This window comes from Sciurus carolinensis, chromosome 9, assembly GCF_902686445.1.
Source record: "Sciurus carolinensis chromosome 9, mSciCar1.2, whole genome shotgun sequence".
In the NCBI taxonomy this organism is placed as follows: domain Eukaryota; kingdom Metazoa; phylum Chordata; class Mammalia; order Rodentia; family Sciuridae; genus Sciurus; species Sciurus carolinensis.
The window spans coordinates 24984770-24997187 of record NC_062221.1 but is presented as its reverse complement, the minus strand read 5'-3'; the positions used below and the strand labels follow the sequence as shown (position 1 = coordinate 24997187).

General features: G+C 38.3%; 1 protein-coding gene across 1 annotated transcript in view; it reads left to right on the top strand.

Annotated features, from left to right (window-relative positions):
* The first annotated feature begins 332 nt into the window (after positions 1–332).
* The window catches only part of Atp2c1 (ATPase secretory pathway Ca2+ transporting 1), a 129731-nt gene continuing 117645 nt past the window's right edge, over positions 333–12418 (top strand). Inside the window, exon 1 of the mRNA XM_047563250.1 lies at positions 333–648. Within this exon, the coding sequence (XP_047419206.1) occupies positions 541–648 (108 nt within the window). The 5' untranslated portion in view covers positions 333–540. The remainder of the gene's footprint in view (positions 649–12418) is intronic.

The window sequence follows — 12418 nt, the reverse complement described above, 5'->3', positions numbered from 1 at the left end:
ACACTTTAGAGTTGAGATACAGCTGAGGGTTTTCAGTGTGTGTCCATGATGATAAGAAATCTAGAAGGAAACTGGAAAAACCACATGTCCTGCCCTCTTTAAAAAAAAAAAAAAAAAAAAACTAGAAAGACTGTCAGAAGAATTACAATTAAACCTCATGAGAGTCCTTGGGCATGGAAAGTCACCAGCTAGCTAATATTAACATAGCTTGCAACAGAACACTGTTGCTAGAAATAGGACAGTCATATCACCACTGCCAGGCGATTTGCATTCTGTGGACCAGCCTCTAAATTCCTCCTGGCTCCTATTGCCCTTGGGCATCTTATTTCTGGACGCTTCTAGATGGTGTTCATGCTAAGCTGTCTAGATTCTCCAGGAACTCTACCCAAAAGAGAAAGAAACAAGAACATCTGCTTTGTTTGCAGGGAAGTGGCTGAACTACAAACAAATCTTCAGGCATCTGAGGAACTGTAAAGTTTCTAGATTTCATATGGTTGCTGACAGGGAGAGGCTGACAAGGACCCTCGGGCTTTTCTTACCATGGATAATCTGTTGCCTCCATCTAGATTCTCCTATTTCAAAAAATACCCTCTCCACGCAATTAGGAAATACTTATCGATGCTGAGGAGCCAGAGAGCCGAAGATCAGGTATCATTTTGTTTCTATTCACTTTAAAATGAACGGCTGCTTATTTCTGGGTGTGGTTTTTACATAGCTTAGTGATCAAGTTTCTCCTCTTTGTAGGTTTGTAGGCACAGGTCAGATCCTGTCTATGGCTGTTCAGACTTGGCAATCAGAAGAGCAGGCAGGCTTGTGAGGATTTATTTGAACTTGAAACATTTGGATCCCAAGATTAAGCTGAAATTCTGTAATGAAACCATATGCTTTGCTTCTTCCTGAATACCTAACTAAACTACTGTATCAGAGTTAAAATTTTGATTCCTTGATCATTTTCCAGTGCCTCAAATATAAATTCTTAAACTATTAATATCTCAGCAAAGTCATTAGCAGGCCCTAGAAGTACACTTGTCTTCCTGTGTGTATTTGTGCTTAATATATGTTTTTGTGCCAATCAAAAACTACAATTTCTAATATGTGGGTACATAAGCACTTAAAAATTGTTTAAAATGTCTGATCACTTCTTGTTTAGAATCATGCATTTATTATGCTGCCTGAAATTTATGTCATTCCATCCCTTACAATTTAGGATAAGGGTATTTCTAAAAAACTGTTTTTATACTTGTACAGAATTGTTAGAAGAAATAACCATCGCTGACCCATTTAAATCTGGTGGTTCACTTAGGAAGACGTGTGGCAGGGGGATACAAATGTACAGGACAAATTATCACCATACTGAAGACTGAGAGAGTCATAAACTGCCTGCCCATTGTGCTTATAACTGGAACTGCAGAACTGTGCAAGAGATATTACCAATGGCCTGTATTTGTCCTCCTTTGTGATATGAGATGACCCACTTAATAAAACACTTCCAGGAAATGAAAGCAAAGGCAGCAGGCAGAAAATCCTTTAATGACAGGTTTCCCAAATGTCAATGCCTAATTTGGAAAATGAAAATCATTACTACTGTTTGAGAGGGAACTGCTTTTATGCCCCTACTTTAATGATTTTGCAAGGGCTGAAAAGTCAGACTCCTTTTGTTAAGGGAGCGAGGTTGGACCACTTCACCTCTTGGTCTTTCTTACACTGAGTGAGAAAATCTTTAGATTCCCAAGTCTCAGCAGGCACTCATTTTTGTTTGTTTGTGTGTTTGTTTTTTGGGTGGAGGTGGGTCCTGGAGGATTGAACTCAGGGGTGCTCAACCACTGAGCCACATCCCCAGCCATATTTTGTATTTTCTTTAGAGACAGGGTCTCACTGAGTTGTTTAGTGCTTTTGCTGAAGCTGGCTTTGAACTCATGATCCTCCTTCCTCAGCCTCCCGAGTTGCTGGGATTACAGGCATGCACCACAGCACTTGGCATGCACTTGGTTTTTGAGGTAAAAGTCAGAGAACTGTTTGGTGGTGCCCTGAGTTTTTGTTTGCCAAACCAGCAGTGTATACAGACTTCTTCAAGAAGGAGGAAAGGTGTCTAAAAGGATGGGGCTGAAGCTGTGGAGTGTGGATTAAGTGATTTACCCCTGTTCTCAGTATTATGTATTTTTAGAGAGAGATGTGTCTATATTGTTTATAGAGTTCTGTGGGTTTTTTTTAAAGTTTAATTTAAAAGATGGTGGAAGGAGACAAACATCATTACCCTATGTACATGTGTGATTACACAAATGGTGTGACTCTACGTGATGTACAACCAGAGAAATGAAAAGTTGTACCACATTTGTGTACAGTGAATAAAAAAAAATTCTACAAAATGCACTCGGAAGAACATTAGGACTTAGCATGGGAGTCTGCGATTTGGGCTGGATATGTGGTCCTCTCCCTATTTTACAACGATTTAGAATGACCTGGGAACAAGTAGGAGTGAGTGTCAGGCTGTTTTTTTTTTTTTTTTTCTTTTTTTCATTTGTTTTGTTTTTCTATATTTTTAAATTGGTGCTTATAGTTGTACATAATGGTGGGATTTGTTATATATTCATGCACATACACAAAGAAAATTATTTGATTATTATCAGGCTGAGTTCTTAACTTCCTCTATAAGTTAATGGAGAAATAAAGAAAAAATAACATGTTTGATTCCTTTCTAAAGACAATTTTAGCTCTACAAATCTAATATCTTGCAGAATTAAGAGAAATTAGGTCAGAGTCAATTGGGGCTAAACTTGGAAAGCTTGTTGGAAAGTTATAAAGGTTAATAATGTCTTCAATTTTATGACCTGCATATTCATTGCCTTTGATCCTTACATTCCTATAAAACAGTTCCTCATTATAAAGGCAAGGGGATAGAGACTTGAAGGCCTTAAGCATCTTGCCCAAGGTCACCCAGTGACAAAGTATCAAAGATAGGAGATTTTACCTGTAATTTTCAACTTTATTTTACCATGCTTAATCCCTCAACAATCTAATGATATTAACTTATTAAATCACTGAACTTTCTCCTAGAAAGTTATTCCCAAAACTTTAGATATTCCACTGTCATAATTCTGACCATGTTCACTATCTGTATGATTAACTCCTTAATATTCTATATTTTTACTTAAATCACTCATAATCAAACCTATGTATATAAAAAGAAAACTTTGTATCATTACTGTAAGTGTAATGTCATTTGTCATAAATATAAGAATAAATATAATAAAAGCAAAATAATATTAAATTCTAGCAAGATACTATTACCTGTAAAATCTCTGAGCCTGTAATCTGATCATTTGTAAAAAAGGAAGATTAGATTTTAAGAATGGTACATAGGGCCGGTGGTATATGGCTCAGTGCTAGTGCTATATTAGGCCCTGTGTTTGGTCCCCAGCACCCTGAGAAAGAAGTGTTTAGAGCTTTCTTGGTAGCCAACTCAGAAACTCTCCCAAGTGAGGATAGAAGGAAATTAAAAGGCAGATAATTTTCAAAACCCCAGTGAGTCCTTGTTACTGACTGTAGGTGTCTGCATGCCACCAAAATCTCCTACACCCCACTTAGCACCATTAGGTACCAAAAATGCTGTGTTCCACATACTTAGAGAATATTATCCCAGACACATCATCTGCTTCTTCACCTCTGTGCATTCAAATTCACTCTTCCCCCTAGTCTAGAATTCCCTCCTCTATGACTTACCTACCTGGAGTTGTCCTCTATATCCTTCAAGATACAGGTTACATGGGTTTAATGAAAAAGCTTTTTCTGGTTCTGCTGGGAAGAGTGAAGTACAGCCCTTCCTTTTTCAAATAATTTTATTTGCTTTAAATAAGCGCCCTTACTACAATCTAGTGTATCATTTGGTTACATGTGAACATACATGTGTCCAGGTATGCATGGATGACTGTTGGGGGCTGTGCCAGCCAGAACCGAGCCTGATCACATCGGCAGTGAGGAGGTTAATTAACATAAGTGCACTCAGGTGATTTATCACTGGCCGTATTCAGTTCAGTCCACACGCACAAGGCGAGCACAGGTGTTCCTGAGCACTCCTGCTTGGGCCTGCTCCTTTTAACCCTTGCCGTGATAGGGCAGCTGGCTCCTCGCCTGATTGCAACTGGTGTGGCCCCGCCCTCTGCCTCCTGGAGGGAATATAAGCGGGCAGTGGGCGGGGGCGTGACAGTAAGGAGCAGCAGCAGACAGAGAAAAGTGGCAAGAAGAAGAGAAGCAGCGAGTAGGGGCAGCGGCAAACAGAGAGAAGCAGTACACCCTTAGCACATACTCCTAGCACGCACCTTTAGTTCACAGGATGCAGGACGCACCTTCAAGAAGCAGCAGTTCGTTTCCAGTCCACCACCGATAAAGACCCGCGCAAATTGTTGCTGCAGTCGGTGACAAATACCCGCGGATTTGGCACCGCAAAGAGCCAGTGACAGATGACACTGACTGGTATCTTGTCCTTTATTCCCTCAGTGTCACCTAGGAGCTGGCAAAGGCTGGTGAAGAGGGACCCGTATCAAGGGCAGAGGGTGCACACTGGATTGCCTGTGGCACACCTTTCTTGCCTTTACCCATCTCTTGACTAGGTCAGAAGAGTCCACAAGTCATAGTTCAAGTCGTGGTCACTGTATACTCGCCTGCTCCCCATCCCCAAACCTTCTCCTCCTTAGGTTTCTCTATCAATCAACACAAAATCTTAAACCAGAAACCTGGGAGTTACTTGGTACTTCCCTTTCTCTTTCTCTCCTCCCCACTCCCAATACTTTCATAATATTTGTCAATTCTACTTGTGAAATAATTATTGACTTCTCCATCTTCACCTTATCAACCCTTCTACATCATCCTCTCTTTCTTGGGTTACAATAGCAATCCAATTTATGTACCTCATTCACTCTTGTCACCCTTCAAGTCACGTTCCTTGCAGCAATCAGAATTTTCTTAAATAAAAATCTTATTTCACTCCAATGCAAAGAACATGATTCTTTTCATTTGATATTTTAGCCACCATCCCAAGCATAAATCTGGCACATGGGAGATACATTTACATAATTGAATGAATGAAGAGGACTTCATATTATTAGAGAAGGTGTGGGGTCAGGGGTTTTCAGGGAGCTAAGATTTCTCTCGGACAAAGTAGGTTGTTAAACTTAGTAAGCAGAAGTTGGTAAGATCTAGAGAAATTTTAAAATTAATTAATTTATATTGTGGATTGAACTCAGGGGTGCTCTATTACTGAGCTACATCCTCAGTTCTTATTATTTTGAGATTCGGTCTCACTAAGTTACTGAGGGTCTTGCTAACTTGCTGAGGTTGGCCTAGAACTTGGGATCCCCCTACCTTAGTCTCCCAAGTCACTGGGTCCAGGCGAACACCACCATGCCTAATTGGAGAAATTTATTTTAGAGATACGGAACTTGGTTCAGAGACTAAGAGACGTGCTCAAAATCACGTAGTTCATTTGTGTCAGCCCTAGGATTAGAATTTGCCTCCCTTGACTCCTAGGTTCAGTGCTCCTCCTAGTATATATTGGAGTTCCTGAGCAGAGATATAGAAAAGGGCCACATGCTAGCAAGTAAAGAGAAAAGAACTCTACTGGCTGGGTCCAGAGAGTAGGTGATGCTTGATGTCAACTTGTCATCACAATTAAGCTCCTCTGATGAAAGGCTGAGACACTGAAGAACCTGCTTTTGAGCCCTGTACTTCAGCTTGTACTGTACTTCAGCAGCCTCACCAAACTGAATCTCTCCCTCTACATGTCCCTGCAAGAGGAAAGCAGAGGAGGGATCGGAAACATAGGCCACCTAATTTAACAGATAAGAATTTAAGATGATCTGTAGTAATAGTGCCTTGTTCGCTTAAATAAAGACTTCTTTCTGAATAAGAATGCTATCTAAGGGTTGACCTAATGAGTCTTGCCTACTTAACAGTGAATCTGCTTAAAATGAGGAGCGTGAGCTTCTAATTTTAAGGTGACATGCATTATAACTACATTTTAATTATGGATCAGAATCAAATTTTGTTTTGAAGATTGTTTTGAAGTTTCTCTTCAATAAAACTTGGGAAAATGTTTGTAATTCAAACTGGATCACTGAATTTTTATTTTCTACTTTGTTTCTTAGAGAATACTAACTTCAAAGTTGGAATGTTAAATAAATATTTGAATTTCATTTGAACTTTAGAAACTTAATTCTTCATTCTTGCTCTTATTCCTGATCTGAATAACACTATGAAACCAAGGACACTATAAACGCCCTGCTTTGCTCAAAAAACCTATGCTAAGACTTGGAATGCTGTAAAAGGGTTAGATTTGCTGATACAGCTCTACCTGACTAGGTAAAAATGATATACATTTCACTATAACTTGCCTTAAGAAATATTAAGAATTTTTAGCTCCTTAAGTGAGTTGGTTATAGCTTGAGAGTATACTGAAGTTATCTATTTTTAAATCTTTTTTTTTTAAGTCAAGAGATCTGGGGATCTAGCTCAGTGGTAGAGTCTTTACCTAGCATACATGAGACCCTGGGTTATATACCCAGGTCTGTAAAAAATAATAATAATAAATATCATGATTGGTCAGTTCAAATGACATCTGAGGGGAAACCGAAAGTGTTTTCCCTGTGTCCTTGTGCCTGTAGAGAAAAGCTTTAATTCTTTGGGAGTGGGAGTAAAAGATTATCTTTGCAGAATTAAAGACAGAGGGTAGAGATTTTACACCACCCTTGTAGAGGAATTTTTGTAATTATATATAGGTAACATTGACAGTTAAATTGCTGTGATAATATGAAGCTGAACCTTAATATTTCTGACTATTAAATATGACATTAAAAATTGAACGATTTTATCATGGTAATTATAAGACTCCTCTACCTGAAAGGGGAGGGCTACATATTTACTAAAAAAAAGCTCCCCTTGGTTTCCCTCATAACCTAGAAGATGCCTAAGAGTTTAATTGAAAACTTGCATGAAGATTAATGGATTTTTAGTCACCATCACTCAGCCTCATGATCTTCCCCACTCACAAACCTATTCTTTCTAAGAAAATGGCAACCACCACTATCTGTTCTGTTCTTCAGGCAAGAAATTCTCCTTTGTTGTATTTATCCTGATAGCAATTCTGCATCCATTTGTGGGGCTATTTGATTCCCGATAGGTTCCAGATGATTAGCAAAGTGTCTGTCAGAGAGAAGGCACTGAATACAGGTTTGTAGAATGAGTGAATGGGGGAAGGAGGGGTGCAGTGAATTCTGTCCTGAGATAGAAGTGTTTGAAAGAATCCTGGATGTTAAGATCTATGAGGAAGAGACTCAAGATGTGATTACTTTTGTGTATGTATTTGTGTGTTTTTTTTCTTCTTTCTTTCTTTTTTTTGTGGTACTGGGGATTAAACACAGGGCTGCTTCTGAATTGCTTCCCCAACGCTTTTTATTTAGGTCCAGGGTTTTGCTAAATTGCCGAGGTTGGACTTGAACTTGCAATCCTCCTAACTCAGCCTGTGTGTATGTTTCATAAGAATCATAGGGCTAACTTGTGAAGAAAGATAGGATACATTTGGGAGGTTCCAGAGGAGATAATCATGACTGATGGAGAGAATTTCATGGTGGGATGGTGATATAATAATGAAAATGGATTTTCTATATGTGATAGGTAAAGAAAGGGATGATCTTTTGCAGAGTATGGGGGTATGTGACCCCTCCTTGGAGAATGTTGTTCCAATGGTTTCAAACAGAAGATTGAATACTTATTAGATTCCTTCTAACCCAAAGATTCTAATCCAGTAGGCAGATGCACAGTTCAGATATCTGTGGAAAAAAGAGGGGGAAACTGATGGATCAGTTAGAATTTGTCCATTTTATTTGATTAGTGGTAAATACTCCACAGTATGAGCATGTTGCTCTGGAGTCTAATATCAAAGAAGACAAAGAATCAAATGTCTTAGGAGATTCGGGTCATGTAATCCTCCAGCAAGGAAAGGAAACATAGCTACATCAAGCAAAGACCTCAGATGAAAAACTCATGTACCAGTGACTAGATTTTCTGAACCTAATTGACCATTGAACTACTTCTATCCATAACTTTATAGGTTTTATAGCCCTCTCTGGCGTAAGGATAAATAACTAAGCATACTTACACAGTCACTAATGGATAGGACATTGGAAAATTATAGGTGATTTTGTGCCGTTTTAACCACTGTGGGTTTTTTCCTTACTCTTATACCTTCAAATCTTTTCTGCCTGCAGTCATGCTGCCAATTTGCTGTTTATTATGGAGACTTCTGATGGTGCTCTATCCTTCTTGTCCATACATCACTGCTGTGAAGTGTGGTACATGCCTGAGAGACATCTGGACCTTTTGTTGACTTCTGAGCTATTTCTAATCCTGTCATCTGTTTTTACATTTTCCTAATCTACTGTGCTCAGATAGCTTTGAAGCATAGGAGTCAGTAAATGGATGAGCACCAGAACAGTTATTCTGCCTTGGAAACAGCACATAAAATCAAGTACAACCCCCTGTTTTTTTGTGTGTGAACAGCATGTAGCTTTCTATGAAAATCCCTAGACTTGTGTTAGTCAACTTTGCATTATGGGGACAAAATACCTGAGATAAACAATTTAAAAAGAGGAAAAGTTTGTTTGGCTCACAGTTTTGGAGGTTTCAGTCCATAGTTGGTTGACCCATTGGCTTTGGGCCTATGGCAAGGCCGTACAGCATGGCAGGGGAAGGAGGCCGAGGAAGCTGCTCACCTCATGGAAGCTGGGAAGCAAATAGGAAGAGGAGGGGCTGGGTCCCAACGTCTCCTTCAAGGTTACACCCCAATGACCTAACTTCCTTCTGCTAGGACCCACCTTCCAAAGGTTTCAACCGTTTCTCAGATAACGTCAGGGGACGGGGACCAAGCCTTGAACAGATCAGCCTTTGGGGGACCCCATTCAGGATCCAAAGTATATCAATTTTATTATCCTGTTCCACTTCTTAGACAGTTTGTCTACATCACTTTGTTAATTTTTTCAGAATGAAAGATGACATATTTTCACACCTTGTACAGACAGTTCCATGTCTTGACAGAAAAAGAAATGAACTTCCTACATATGTTGTACTGTATAAAATTTTCTGTGAAAAGAGTAGGGAAAACGTTGGAATTAATTTTTTTCCTGTTTTTCCCAAAGGCAGCATATTAGAAGGCTATTTCAGGAAATAGAACTGGATCATGCATTCTAGAATGAGGAATTTTAAATTTTTATTAAAATGCCTTATATGTGCCAGGTAATGAGGTACTTTAGATATATTGTCATTTAGTTCTCATGATAACACAGCAAAGTGGGTAGTATTATCCCCATTTTATGGATCAGAGAACTGAGGTTTGTGGGCAAAAACTGATTCAAATGACCTAATCGCATCCCAGATCACCCTCACAGATACACCCAGAAATAATGATTTATTTGGCCCAGTGAAATTGGCACATATTAAAAACCAAAATATTATAAATATTAAACTCATAACAAATATTTATTTAGAATAAGAAGGGCTGGGGAGATAGCTCAGCTGGTAGAGTGCTTGCCTTGCAAGCACAAGGCCCTGAGTTCGATCCCCAGTACCGCAAAAAAAAAAAAAAAAAAAGAATCTTAGAATAAGAAGTCACAAAAATTACAAATTTGAATGAAAAATACCACAACCTTACAAAATTTAGAAAATAAAAGGATTTTTCAATTAACTGATGTAAAATGTTTTGCTCCTACATTTTTGGCTTATAGGGTTTTTAATCACCTCCTCAGATGAAAAATGATTTTCCAGTCTTCTCCGAAGAGATTACAGAAATGCATACAATCCTCTAACTTATTTCATGTATATCTGTTTTTTATTAGAATCTAGAAAAGACCATAGACAAGCTTCTGGTTCTGTTTCTCCTTTACTACCTACCTTTTTCAGGTGCTGGGCAACATGGGACACATTTATAACAAGATTTCAGGCCCAGTGATTTAGTGTACATAATAGGTTTATTCCTGGGTGTTATTGTTTCATCACGGCATTTAGCAATAGCTTAACCACACACAGACACTACTGCAAGGCACACTTATATACTCCACTAAATCCAGAGGAAATCTAAATGCATCCTCATCTCAAGTTCCTTTGAGCCACATCCAGAATATATTCTCATGGCCACTTCTGTACTACCTGAGAGGAGAATTGTGATCGAGAGAAAATCATCAAAAAGAGTACTCTAAAATCAATTGCAGTTGAGATGTCTTCTGCAAGTTTTACCAAAACATAAGACCATCTCTCAGGGTCTTATGATAAATACTGCAAACATGATGAAATCTAGAAAGTAAGTGTTTTTATCAATTACCTGATGCACTGTAAAATGTTCCATTCCTATATTTTAGAAAAGAATATAGACTAGGGGACTCCTTTGTTGGCTTCTAAGAAAACCTAGCTCTAGAGGAAGTGTATAACAGAAAAATAGCGTCACACCAAAATTCACAAGAGTCCATGCCATAAGGCGCTTTAAGAAGATGATGTACGAGGTCCTGTTTTGAGCAGCTTCAGCCCCCAGCCTAACTGAATGAAGCAGAGGTTGCTCTTTCAATGTGTTTTGTAAACAAAATGATGGAGATAGAGACGTTTTGGTATCCGTAAACCTCGAGAGACCCTGATTCCTGTGCCCGCATTTATCTTTGAACAAGAATTAATGTTTGCAACGGGATTATTTGCAAACACAAATAGACCTCAATTCTCCTATATTACTCTAATTAATATTAAACACACTACTTACTATCCTTCCAAGCAGGTCAGTAATACAGAGAAAGAAGAGTGTTATTGCTGTTAAAAACCACACAGTAGAAAAATTATAACAGCACTAAGAAAGTATTTAAAAATTCATTAAGATGTAATCAAGCTTTTGCGAACACATCTGTTATTTGTAATTATAACATAGTCACTCTTGTTTGATACTCTGGAAAAAGTCACCTTTGTATTTGCTGTTCTTGCTGAGTTTTGCTCTTTGGTAGTGTATTCAAATGCCCAGTTGTTTCACATATCTTCCTCTTAGCAAAAACTCTTGAATCCACCTTTTTCAATTTATCCATGAATAAGCATCTTCAAATGTAAGCAGTGTTTACACCTGTGGACTTTACTACAATATTGAAACCACTGAACTAGGCCATAGCTTATTAATACATCTCTAAATAAAGTAAATTATATAAATGTTTCAGTCTTATATAATGAATACATAAGTTTACAAATCATTTATGTTTGAAAAGTATGAATAATATAAAGACCTTTCACTTGTGTCAAAAACTTCTCTTTTGGGCTGGGATCGTGACTCAGTGGTAGAGCACTTGCCTCATACGTGTGAGGCACTGGGTTCGATCCTTAGCACCACATAAAATGAATAAATAAAATAAAGGTACTGTGTCCATCTACAACTAAAAAAAAAACAAACAAACAACTTTTTACCCTGTCCCCAACATAACATGTATAATGTGCTTTAAAAAAAATGTTTATAGTCTCCAAAATGCAATAAACTTTTTAAATGCTTTGAAAAGTTTTCTTTTTTAAACTGAAACTATTTCTCTGAAAAAGACCTTGTTTCAAGAGAATGACATTTTCTATTTACTTTGTGAGGCTTTCTCCCCTCCCCTTTCTTCTTTCATCCAACTGGCATTGCTAAAGTCTGATAACTCTGGTCAAAGGAGCATTGTTTCAAAAGTCCTGACCTGGAATAAGAAAACAAAGACTGACTTCATAGCTGGGTTTACAACCATAGCGCCCTAAATTACTGTCTAACTTTTGTCTGTATAGTCCCAAACCATGCTAATGTGATACTCAGAGTCACCTAAGAGGGAGACATGTGATCTTAATATGATTTTAATACTCTTTACCTTCACATTTAAAATAATTTCTTTTAGCCCAATATGTGTCTACTCAAAGAAGTTCAAAGCCCTATCTGGTTTAAGAATGCCAGAGGATGTTTAAAATACTGATATACACTCTCACTCTGTTCTTTAAAATTAAAGGCTATCAGCACTATCTATACTTATCTAGATATGCACATACATAGATGTACACATATCTAGATAGATATTGGTGTGGGGAAGTGAACCCAGGGGTGTTCAACCACTTAAGTTGCTGAAGGCCTGCTGAGGACAGTCTCAAACTTGTGATCTTCCTGCCTCAGCCTCCCTCCTGAGTCACTGAGATTACAAGTGTGCACCACCACACCAAGTTCAAAATATTTCTTTTTCTTTTCTTTGTGGTGCTGGGGATTGAACCCAGGACCTATCTACATGTGAAGCAAGCACTCTATCAACTGAGCTATATCCCCAGCCCCTCAAAATATTTCTTGATGAAAGTTTTATGCTTTTTGTAAATCAGTGCTCAAGCTTGAGCATGCATTGGAATC